The 13,013-nt window shown below is 44.0% G+C and overlaps 1 protein-coding gene across 3 annotated transcripts in view; it reads left to right on the forward strand.

Moving 5' to 3' along the window:
• The first annotated feature begins 1,101 nt into the window (after positions 1-1,101).
• The window catches only part of LOC115112355 (C-type lectin domain family 18 member A-like), a 32,385-nt gene continuing 20,473 nt past the window's right edge, over positions 1,102-13,013 (forward strand). For all 3 annotated transcript variants that reach the window (XM_029639367.2, XM_029639366.2, XM_065013119.1), the window contains exons 1-2: positions 1,102-1,319; positions 2,143-2,234. In XM_029639367.2, coding sequence (XP_029495227.2) covers positions 1,193-1,319; positions 2,143-2,234 — 219 coding nt within the window. In that variant the 5' untranslated portion in view covers positions 1,102-1,192. The remainder of the gene's footprint in view (positions 1,320-2,142; positions 2,235-13,013) is intronic.

Consider the following 13,013-nt stretch of genomic DNA (forward strand, 5'->3'; position numbering starts at 1 on the left):
AAGTACTGCTGTGTCTGCCTCATCTTCTGGGTTCTGCCGACTATTCGTGGCTCAGTTGGTTAAGTGACTGTTTCTCACTCCGGAGACCCAGGTTCGTAACCGGGTCCTGACACCCTATGTGTTTTATAGTGGCGACCTGTCATTCAGGGCAGATAGGGCTCTGTTTAGCTAATATGCATATATATGTATATATATATTTGTCTTGATGACAGCTTTGTACACTCTTGGCATTCTCTCAACCAGCTTCACCTGGAATGTTTTCCAACAGTCTTGAAGGAGTTCCCACATATGCTGAGCACTTGTTAGCTGCTTCTCCTTCACACTTAACCAGCATGGCTACCACAGCATTCTGCAGTGAAAAGCCATCCCATGCTTAGTGGGACTGTCATTTGTTTTTCATCAGGTCAATGACCCAACACACCTTCAGGCTGTGTAAGGGCTATCTGACCAAGAAGGAGAGTGATGGAGTGCTGCATCAGATGACCTGGCCTCCACAATCACCTGACCTCAACCCAATTGAGGTGAGTTGGACCGCAGAGTGAAGGAAAAGCAACCAACAAGTGCTCAGCATATATTGGAACTCCTTCAAGACTGTTGGAAAAGCATTCCAGGTGAAGCTGGTTGAGATAACGTCAAGGGTGTGCAAAGCTGTCACCGAGGTAAAGGGTGACTACTTTGAATAATATAAAATATAAATATATTTTGATTTGTTTAAAACTTTTTTGCTTACTACTTGATTCCATATGTGTTATTTCATAGTTTTGATGTCTTTCTACAATGTAGAAAATAGTCAAAATAAAGAAAACCCATTGAATGAGTAGGGGTGCCCAGAATTTTGACTGATACTGTACATATATATATATTTTTTTAGCTAAACAGCCTAAACAGCCCCACCGGGGCACCACTGCATGACACTTAATACTGTGTGGTTGAAAGGTCAGTCAAGCTTTTATATGTTTGGTTGTCCATGTGGGTTTATCGCAGATCGTGTATCGTTCATTCAACTAAAGTTTGAGTAGCTGCCAACTTTGTGCGCGAGTGGATAAGAACAGTTACAAAATGTTGAAACTCGTGGGAAGAGGAGAGAGAGGGGGAGTGGGAGTGAACGAGAGGGAGAGAAGAGCAGGGTAAAAGAGGGAGCCACTTGTCCACAAGGAGTTTAGAGTACTTGGCACTATTTACCTCAGTAGCCATGGGGTCTCTAACGGGACCCTTGTGTCTGCTTCTGTTTTTCATGGTGACCCTCCAGACCCAGTACCTCACCCAGGCGAATAGGATAAGCACGGAGAAACCGAGCCGCGCTGATTCATCTGAGAGCGGTAAGAGCGCGCGTCGACAGTTCTGTGATCGGCTCAGCGCTGGTCAGAGGAAAACAGCAGGGTGGCCGATGCACGCGATACAGTATATGTGAAGAAGTGTGGTTGTTTTTATTAATTTCTCTTGCAAAAAATCCTCAAACTATTCTAATTAATGCAGGATGTTATTTCATTTACAGTGGATATAGGCTAACATTTTACGCTATCATCCAGAGCGATGTATCGTAATGAGTGATTACATTTTCATACTGGGCCCCCGTGGGAATCGAACCCACAACCCATGTTCTATCAACTGAGCCATACTGGACTAACCAACTAATTTGAAGCAGATACAACTTGTAAATTGTCATCTGTTTCCTACATTCCATCTTAACTTTGGTAAATTGCAAAAATGTGATTTGCATATAGGCTAAACATTGGACATTCATTAGTCAATTATGCTATGCTACGTTTTAATCCCCCAGTCAAAATAACCTATGGGATTTTTCTTCTTTCCCAATAAAATAAAGAATGCTATAGGATTTTGAGAACTAAGATTTTGTTATATTTCTGTTAGAATCCTATTTGGGAAAAACATCCTCAGTAAGGCTACAAGGCCTATATATTGAATAGAGATATTAGTTCTCCAATGATAGGCCAAACACATTTTAGCTCTCCAATGACAGGCCTATCACATGTACCGGCTGTGGATATACACTGTCCCAATGTTGTGGAGTGCTACTGTATCAACAGACCTTTCAGCCAACCCCCTTGCCCCCCTTACAGACACTTGCATTCCATTGCCATGGCGACCAGTCCTAAATAATTGTTCTGTTCTTTATTCCAGGGCTTGGATTGAAGGAGCATTTTCTGATTGTTACACAGCACAATAGGCTGCGCAGCTGGGTCACCCCCATGGCCGCTAACATGCAAAAAATGGTTAGTTGCCTTGCCTGCCTTTCATTATATTTATTTTGTGTGTGTGTGTCAGTTTGTCTGTCTGTTTGTCTGTCTGCCCATCTGATTGGGGAGGATAGGCTGGTCCTAGCTCTATAAGGGCAACTTCTACCCGAAGCTGTAAGCAAATGTAACTCGGACGACTGCCGTGCTGCCATGCAGGCTGGCCCCTTTGAAACACATCACTGAGTTACATGGCTGCTGCTGCCTGCTGGACACCAAGGTCACCTGAAATAGAGCCCTGCCAGAAACCCTCCCCTGTGCTCTTTCCCATGCTCCCAATTACAGTTTGTCACAGTCCGTCTCTTGGTTAACCGAGCCCTCTGTAAAGGCCCTCCATTTGATCCATGATTTATTACACAGCTATATATTATATCCAAAGGTACTGTACAGATCAGTTGAAATCGTATCCTCATAAGTAATCACAGTTCCTCCCTCTCTGAGGGTATCCCCATTTCCCCATCTCTAACAACTAAAGAAAGGCAGCGACACCAGCCAGAGATTTCTCACAGGGTATCTTCTGTTGAAACATTGATATTCCCAACAGTGAGAGACAGTGAATATCAGTCTGTTAACGAAGACAGTGCATGTTGCAGTCACAGGGACACTGACACCACAGCTGTTCTGTATTACATTTACATTTACATTACATTTAAGTCATTTAGCAGACGCTCTTATCCAGAGCGACTTACAAATTGGTGCATTCACCTTATGACATCCAGTGGAACAGCCACTTTACAATAGTGCATCTAAATCTTTTAAGGGGGTGAGAAGGATTACTTTATCCTATCCTAGGTATTCCTTAAAGAGGTGGGGTTTCAGGTGTCTCCGGAAGGTGGTGATTGACTCCGCTGTCCTGGCGTCGTGAGGGAGTTTGTTCCACCATTGGGGGCCAGAGCAGCGAACAGTTTTGACTGGGCTGAGCGGGAACTGTACTTCCTCAGTGGTAGGGAGGCGAGCAGGCCAGAGGTGGATGAACGCAGTGCCCTTGTTTGGGTGTAGGGCCTGATCAGAGCCTGGAGGTACTGAGGTGCCGTTCCCCTCACAGCTCCGTAGGCAAGCACCATGGTCTTGTAGCGGATGCGAGCTTCAACTGGAAGCCAGTGGAGAGAGCTGAGGAGCGGGGTGACGTGAGAGAACTTGGGAAGGTTGAACACCAGACGGGCTGCGGCGTTCTGGATGAGTTGTAGGGGTTTAATGGCACAGGCAGGGAGCCCAGCCAACAGCGAGTTGCAGTAATCCAGACGGGAGATGACAAGTGCCTGGATTAGGACCTGCGCCGCTTCCTGTGTGAGGCAGGGTCGTACTCTGCGGATGTTGTAGAGCATGAACCTACAGGAACGGGCCACCGCCTTGATGTTAGTTGAGAACGACAGGGTGTTGTCCAGGATCACGCCAAGGTTCTTAGCGCTCTGGGAGGAGGACACAATGGAGTTGTCAACCGTGATGGCGAGATCATGGAACGGGCAGTCCTTCCCCGGGAGGAAGAGCAGCTCCTTCTTGCCGAGGTTCAGCTTGAGGTGGTGATCCGTCATCCACACTGATATGACTGCCAGACATGCAGAGATGCGATTCGCCACCTGGTCATCAGAAGGGGGAAAGGAGAAGATTAATTGTGTGTCGTCTGCATAGCAATGATAGGAGAGACCATGTGAGGTTATGACAGAGCCAAGTGACTTGGTGTATAGCGAGAATAGGAGAGGGCCTAGAACAGAGCCCTGGGGGACACCAGTGGTGAGAGCACGTGGTGAGGAGACGGATTCTCGCCACGCCACCTGGTAGGAGCGACCTGTCAGGTAGGACGCAATCCAAGCGTGGGCCGCGCCGGAGATGCCCAACTCTGAGAGGGTGGAGAGGAGGATCTGATGGTTCACAGTATCGAAGGCAGCCGATAGGTCTAGAAGGATGAGAGCAGAGGAGAGAGAGTTAGCTTTAGCAGTGCGGAGCGCCTCCGTGATACAGAGAAGAGCAGTCTCAGTTGAATGACTAGTCTTGAAACCTGACTGATTTGGATCAAGAAGGTCATTCTGAGAGAGATAGCGGGAGAGCTGGCCAAGGACGGCACGTTTAAGAGTTTTGGAGAGAAAAGAAAGAAGGGATACTGGTCTGTAGTTGTTGACATCGGAGGGATCGAGTGTAGGTTTTTTCAGAAGGGGTGCAACTCTCGCTCTCTTGAAGACGGAAGGGACGTAGCCAGCGGTCAGGGATGAGTTGATGAGCGAGGTGAGGTAAGGGAGAAGGTCTCCGGAAATGGTCTGGAGAAGAGAGGAGGGGATAGGGTCAAGCGGGCAGGTTGTTGGGCGGCCGGCCGTCACAAGACGTGAGATTTCATCTGGAGAGAGAGGGGAGAAAGAGGTCAGAGCACAGGGTAGGGCAGTGTGAGCAGAACCAGCGGTGTCGTTTGACTTAGCAAACGAGGATCGGATGTCGTCGACCTTCTTTTCAAAATGGTTGACGAAGTCATCTGCAGAGAGGGAGGAGGGGGGGGAGGAGGATTCAGGAGGGAGGAGAAGGTGGCAAAGAGCTTCCTAGGGTTAGAGGCAGATGCTTTGAATTTAGAGTGGTAGAAAGTGGCTTTAGCAGCAGAGACAGAAGACGAAAATGTAGAGAGGAGGGAGTGAAAGGATGCCAGGTCCGCAGGGAGGCGAGTTTTCCTCCATTTCCGCTCGGCTGCCCGGAGCCCTGTTCTGTATGGTGCTGTCTCTGGCAGGGTGTTAATGCTGAAGGCCATAAACACTGTGTGGGGTGGATCTGGGATCTGTCCCTGGGGCTCTGAGATAGATATACCAGGAGGATTACATACGGTGTCTCTCTGTCTCTACTCAAACTAACAGTTTACATACACTAAGTTGACTGTGGCTTTAAATAGCTTGGAAAATTCCAGAAAATTATGTCATGGCTTTAGAAGCTTCTGATAGGCTTAATTGACATCATTTGAGTTTATTGGAGGTGTACCTGTGAATATATTTCAAGGCCTACCTTCAAACTCAGTGCCTCTTTGCTTGACATCATGGGAAAATCAAAAGAAATCAGCCAAAACCACAGAAAATAAATTGTAGACCTCCACAAGTCTGGTTCATCCTTGGGAGCAATTTTCAAACGTCTGAAGGTACCACGTTCATCTGTTCAAACAATAGTACGCAAGTATAAACATCATGGGACCACGCAGCCATCATACCAATAAGGGAATCCCCCCCCCCCCTGAAATGGACAAAAATGAATGGGAACTTATTGGCACCGCACGAAACATATACACAATGTACAATACCACTCAAATTGATGTTGTTTCATTCAAAACTTATTGCAAATGCCATATGGCAAATGCCAAGTGTCACACAGCAAAAATCCAATAGATGGCGAGCGCGCTCCACGGTAAATTTTCACATTGCAAATGCACATCAAGTCAAGACCCAAGGGTCAAATTTGGAAAATTTGAAAATAAAAATGAAAAACTTATCACCCCCTTAAAGTGTTTTCTGGACTGTTTTTTGAAATTCTTTAGATTTTTTAGTCAATTATACACGTATACGAACTATATGAACATACTTTTGTCATATTTATTGTCATTTAAAAAAAAAATCAATAAGGCATATGTTTTGTCCATTTGCAATATGATTTCATAGGAAGTCATAAGTCGAAGTCAAAAGTCAGTGAACCATTGCCAAATATGCCATAAGAAATGTCCAAATGCAATATGAAAGTATTGATAGTGTCAAATCAGGTTGTTATGTCCATTTGCCATGTACGATCATAGGATGTCGGTTTCCAAACCCAAAAGTCAGTGAACCATGTTCAAATGTAATTTATACTGCCCAAATGATATATAGCACTATGTTAAGCCATGAATCAACCTAGATGGTCTATTTGTCATGTATGATGAGACAGAAGTGTTTTTTAATGATTTTTTGAAAAACGTCCAAAATGATGGGTAGTAGACCCCTTGCACCCCCCTAAAGGCAATAAAAAAAACATTTTAAAAATGTGCTCCTGGTAACTCATTCCAATCACCAGGCGCACAGCTGTCCATTTGCAATATGTTTCAATGGGCATCTACCATCACGAATTTGAACTTGGGATGGCCGGGCAGTGATTCTGGTTCCTCTCCATCGCTCGTTGGTGTTGATTTCAGAATGTCAATTTGGTGATGGTCTAACACTGTTTAAACATATTGCAAATGGACAAAAGTCAGCCAGCAAGTCACCGTCCATCAGTCAATTAGATATCATTCGGACACCAAACTGATACAAACTGACACCACACCTACTTTTTCCAACTTGTTTAGAAGCCAACTATCACATATTTCAGAGCAGGCCCAAAATTCACAGCACCTTCTGTTTAAACCATACTAAAAACATAAAACATGTAGTTACGTTCTAGCTGCGGGTCCAGTTCTGACATTATGTGTAGGTCTAGCTGAGGCGACCCAGAAACCCAAGTTTCGGCTCGATAGGTCATTTGGAGCCATAGCAGAGACCTTAATTGGTGCTGATAATCCACGTTTTCCGGGCGTTGCTACGGGGTCCTTGAATGAGCTATCGGACAGAAAATTTAGGGCCCATCTCTATGGGCCGAGGCGGTTTCAATGCACCTAGTCTTGCGACACGGGGACTTTTCTAAATGTTGTCATTTTCGCGATGGTCAAAATGAATTGAAGTTATTGCAAATGTACGAGGCTGTTTCTCGGTCTTCTAGAGCTACATAACTCACCGTGCACTATCGACTTGAGCTCTAGAACAGGTTTCTAAAATGTCCGAGCTCTAGGTCTGACGGTTCTTTGATAGTTTGAACAAAGGTAACTATTGCAGGCTCTGTGTGTCTCTAAGCCCCACACTGTCACTCCGTCCTTGCTGTGTGTGTGTGTGCGCTTTTCTTGGAAATCTGATGGGAGAAATTATTGATTTACAGTTCATGAGGGTTGCCTAATCACACGTATGAAATATCTGACTTTTTTAACCCTTCGAAACAGCCCCTATGACCTCAATTTAAGGGACTATCCTCATTGCGGTAGGCTTTTACAGAATCCTGAGTTTAAAGTCTTTATGTTAAGAATTGACTGATATACACAGGGTTGAATGCAGTGTTTTCACAATCTGCAGGTTGGGTATATCAAAACACCTTTATGGTGAATTTAAGGAAATTTTTCTGGGATTAAAGGTCAGATATGAAAATAGTCAAAGTACATGAACCTATGGTGTCAGGAAAAAAGAACCAGCCATTTATCTATCGTAATTGAACTTATTGGATATATAGGGGGCGCTCTTTTAATTTTTTGATAAAAAAACATTCCCGTTTAAACAAGATATTTTGTCACGAAAAGATCCTTGACTATGCATATAATTGACAGCTTTGGAAAGAAAACACTCTGACGTTTCCAAAACTGCAAAGATATTGTCTGTGAGTGCCACAGAACTGATGCTACAGGCGAAACCAAGATGAAATTTCAAACAGGAAGTGCCCCAGATTTTGAAGGCGCTGTGTTCCAATGTCTCCTTATATGGCTGTGAATGGGCCAGGAATGAGCTTACACTTTCTGTCGTTTCCCCAAGGTGTCTGCAGCATTGTGACGTATTTGTAGGCATATCATTGGAAGATTGACCATTTTACACTACATCTACCAGGTGCTCGCTTGGTGTCCTCCGTCGCAATTATTGCGTAATCTCCAGCTGCGTGTATTTTCCCATTTGCTTCCGAGGAGAAACCCAACTGCCACGAATGATTTATCATCGAATAGATATGTGAAAAACACCTTGAGGATTGATTCTAAACAACGTTTGTCATGTTTCTGTCGATATTATGGAGTTAATTTGGAAAAAAGTTTGGCGTTGTAATGACTGAATTTTCGGGGTTTTTTCTTAGCCAAACGTGATGAACAAAACGGAGCGATTTCTCCTACACAAATAATATTTTTTGAAAAAATGAACATTTGTTATCTAACTGAGAGTCTCCTCATTGAAAACGTCCGAAGTTCTTCAAAGGTAAATGATTTATTTGAATGCTTTTCTTGTTTTTGTGAAAATGTTGCCTGCTGAATGCTAGGCTTAATGCTATGCTAGCTATCAATACTCTTACACAAATGCTTGTGTAGCTATGGTTGAAAAGCATATTTAAAAAATCTGAGATGACAGTGTTGTTAACAAAAGGCTAAGCTTGTGAGTGAATATATTTCTTTCATTTCATTTGCGATTTTCATGAATAGTTAACGTTGCGTTATGGTAATGAGCTTGAGGCTATGATTATGCTCCCGGATACGGGATTGCTCGACGCAAGGAGTTAAGAGAAATCGTACAATGTACAATTGGTGATGCTCCAAAAAATGTTTTTTTCCCCCAAAAAAGTTAGATCCAGTTGCGGCGTGTTCAGACGAATCCGTTAAGGTGGGTTTCGGAGCTCTGCGATTTTTCTGTGATTTTCTGTAATTTTGTGAAATCACACACACTCATTCAACCCTCTGTAAATCAGTCAGTTCTTAACGTAAAGACTTAAAACTCAAGATTATGTGAGAGCCTACCCCAAAGAGGATTTAAAACCTGTTAAAGCGAGGCGTCCCTCTCAGGGTACGCCATCCCCCCCGTTCAGCTGAAACGGTGGCGCAGGGAATGAAAAAATATTCTTAGAAATATTTAACCTCCACACATTAACAAGTCCAATACCTCAAATGAAAGATAAACACCTTGTTCATCTACCCAGCATGTCAGATTTTTTAAATGTTTTACAGCGAAAACACAGCACATATTTATATTAGACCACCACCGAAACAAAGACAAGAGGCAGCCATTTTGTCCCAGAAAATATAAAATTATAAAAGCAGGATTAAAAAATAAATCACTAACCTTTTGAAAATCTTCATCAGATGACAGTCATATGACATGTTACACAGTACATTTATGTTTCGTTCAATAATATGCATTTTATATCCATAAATCACGGTTTACATTGACGCCATGTTCATAAAATTATCAAAAATGTCTGGAGAAATTATGGAAAGCTACGCCAGATAACAGAAATACTCATCATAAACTTTGACTAAAGATACATGTTTTACATATAGTTAGAAAGATACACTGGTTCTTAATGCAACCGCTGTGTCAGATTTGTTTTTAACGTTACAGAATTAGTTGACTATGCAATAACCTGAGACGGCGCTCAGACGTAACAATATTTCTCCGCTATGTTGGAGTCAACAGAAATACAAAATTACAACATAAATATTCCCTTACCTTTGATGATCTTCGATCAGAATGTAGTGGAAGGAGTCATACTTACCCAATACATCGTTTTGTTTCAATTCTAGTGTCCATGTAGTAGCATATGCTACCACTTTCAGCTCAAATGCCCAAAAAATGACTTCTGGTCCAGAATAATTGCGCATCAAAACTTCCAAATTACATATTATAGGTCGACTAAACTGGTCAAACTAAGTGCAGAATCAAGCTTTAGGATGTTATAAACGTACAAAACAAATGGAATTCCAACCGGACAATCATAGTTCATCTAGGGCTAGCTGGAACAAAGGAAGCTCTGTGCCCAATGCGCGCCCTAACGCACATGGAAATCCTCGCGACACTCAAAGTTTTTCGCCTCACTGAGTCAAAGTTCACAGCATTTGCACAATTAAACGCTCTACTGAATGAGGACATCTAGTGGAAGACATAGGAAGTGTTTCCAGATCAATAACTTGTTGGGAAGGGAGGGGGCGATGACGTCAAAGTTGCCCCAACTTTCAGGATCTCAAAACTAGTTTGGAAGATTGCCTGCCCTGTGAGTTCTGTTATACTCACAGACATAATTCAAACGGTTTTAGAAGCTTCAGAGTGTTTTCTATCCAATAATAATAATAATTTGCATATATTAGCAATTTAGGACAGATTTTTATGCAGTTTACTATGGGCACGCAATTCATCCAAAGGGGAAATATCGCCCCCTATCCTGAACAAGCGTTGAGGCCTCGACACCGTCTTTTTCGGGGCTAACGGCCCATTAGTCCAAACCTATGCTCACCAAGTTTCGTCTTCGAAGTATTTTCCTTTTAGGAGAAATGGCCATGTCGTGATTGGTGATGTTTTGTACATTTGCAGTAAGATTCCATTTGCAATATGGTGGAATTTACCGGGACAGCGGAAAAATGACCAAAGTTTGAACATTCTATAAAACGGAAACCGAATGTCCTAGAGACTTCGTTCGATGACTTCCTGGAAGATTTGGCCCCGGTGCACGGCCCACCACCATCAAATTTTACAAAAATTTGCGGATGTCTAGTAAGGGACCGTACATTTGCAATATGGAGTTTCTCATCGATCATACAGCAAATGCCAAAATGTGCCCTTCATGTATGGGAGGAGACTCGTTCTGTCTCCTAGAGATGAACGTACTTTGGTACGAAAAGTGCAAATAAATCCCAGAACAACAGCAAAGGACCTTGTGAAGATGCTGGAAAAGTATTTAGTCAGCCACCAATTGTGCAAGTTCTCCCACTTAAAAAGATGAGAGAGGCCTGTAATTGTCATCATAGGTACACTTAAACTATGACAGACAAAATGAGAAAGAAAAATCCAGAAAATCACATTGTAGGATTTTGTAATGAATTTATTTGCAAATTATGGTGGAAAATAAGTATTTGGTCAATAACAAAAGTTTATCTGTAAGGGATTTCCTTCTCACAGGTGGAGGACAGGCGGGAGACTCCGGCAGCGCTGTAGAGGAGGAAGGCTCCGTCAGCGCTGAACAGGCGGGAGATTCCGGCAGCGCTGGAGAGGAGGAAGGCTCCGGCAGCACTGGACAGGCGGGAGCACCTGTAGGGATGAGACGGAGAGACAGCCTGGTGCGGGGGGGCTGCCACCGGAGGGCTTGTGCGTGGAGGTGGTACCGGATAGACCGGACCGTGCAGGCGCACTGGAGCTCTTGAGCACCGAGCCTGCCCAACCTTACCTGGTTGAATGCTCCCGGTCGCCCTGCCAGTGAGGCAAGGTGGAATAGCCCGCACTTGGCTATGCAGGCGAACCGGGGACACCATGCGCAAGGCTGGTGCCATGTAAGCCGGCCCAAGGAGACGCACAGGAGACCAGATGCGTAGAGCCGGCTTCATGGCACACACATGCCCACTCTAGCCCGGCCAAAACGCGGAGCTGGTATGTACCGCACCGGGCTATGCACCCGCACTGGGGACACCGTGCGCTTCACAGCATAACACGGTGCCTGCCCGGTCTCTCTAGCCCCCCGGTAAGCACAGGAAGTTGGCGCAGGTCTCCTACCTGGCTTCGCCACACTTCCTGTGTGCCTCCTCCCAAGACATTTTTTGGGCTGACTCTCGGGCTTCCATCCACGCCGCAGTGCTGCCTCCTCATACCAGCGCCTCTACGCCTTCTCCGCCTCCAGCTCTTTTTTGGGGCGGCGATATTCTCCAGGCTGTGCCCAGGGTCCTTTTCCATCCATCCTCCCATGTCCAGTACTCCATCGCGCTGCTCCTGCTGCCGCTGCCTGTCACCACGCCGCTTGGTCCTGTTGTGGTGGGTGATTCTGTAAGGGATTTCCTCCTCTTCTTCCGAAGAGGAGAGGCAAAAAGGATCGGAGGACCAATATGCGGCGTGGTAAGTGTCCATGGTTCTTTTAATAAGAAATAGTACACATGAACAACTGAATACAAAACGTGGAATGAACGAAACCCAAAACAGTACCGTGTGGTGAAAAACACAGACACGGAAACAAACACCCACAAACACACAGTGAAACCCAGGCTACCTGACACCTGCCTCTGATTGAGAACCATACTAGGCCGAAACATAGAAATCCCCAAATCATAGAAAAAACAAACATAGACTGCCCACCCCAACTCACGCCCTGACCATACTAAATAATGACAAAACAAAGGAAATAAAGGTCAGAACGTGACATTATCTCAATACCTTGTTACAGAAATGTTTGCGAATTTGTTGAAAATTAAATACATACATATCTAATTTACATAAGTATTCACACCCTTGATTTAATACTTTGTAGAAGCACCTTTGGCAGCGTTTACAGCAGTGAGTATTTCTGGGTAAGTCTCTAAGAACTCTCCACACCTGGATTGTGCAACATTTGCCCATTATTCTTTTCAAAATTATTCAAGCTCTGTCAAATGTGTTGTTAATTATAGCTCAACAGCCATTTTCAGGCCATAGATTTTCAAGTAGATTTAAGTTAAAACTGTAACTCGGACACTCAGGAACATTCACAGTTTCCTTCCTCTCCGGCATCTGAGTTAGGAAGGATGCCTGTATCTTTGTAGTGACTGGGTGTATTGATACACCATCCAAAGTGTAATTAATAACTTCACCACACTCAAAGGGATATTCAATGTCTGTTTTTGTTTTTGTTTTACCCATCTACCAATAGGTGCCCTTCTTTGCGAGGCATTGGAAAACCTCTCTGGTCTTTGTGGTTGAATCTGCGTTTGAAATTCGCTGCTCGACTGAGGGACTTCACAGATAATTGTATGTGTGGGGAACAGAGATGAGGTAGTCATTCAAAAATCATGTTATACACTATTATTGCACATCCAGTGGGGGAAAAAAGTATTTAGTCAGCCACCAATTGTGCAAGTTCTTCCGCTTAAAAAAATGAGAGAGGCCTGAAATTTTCATCATAGGTACACTTCAACTATGACGGACAAAATGAGAAAAGAAAATCCAGAAAATCACATTGTAGGATTTTTAATGAATTTATTTGCAAATTATGGTGGAAAATAAGTATTTGATCAATGTGGGTGGGCACTGTGCAGCCTGA

This window comes from Oncorhynchus nerka, linkage group LG28 (genome assembly GCF_034236695.1).
Source record: "Oncorhynchus nerka isolate Pitt River linkage group LG28, Oner_Uvic_2.0, whole genome shotgun sequence".
Taxonomy (NCBI): Eukaryota; Metazoa; Chordata; class Actinopteri; order Salmoniformes; family Salmonidae; genus Oncorhynchus; species Oncorhynchus nerka.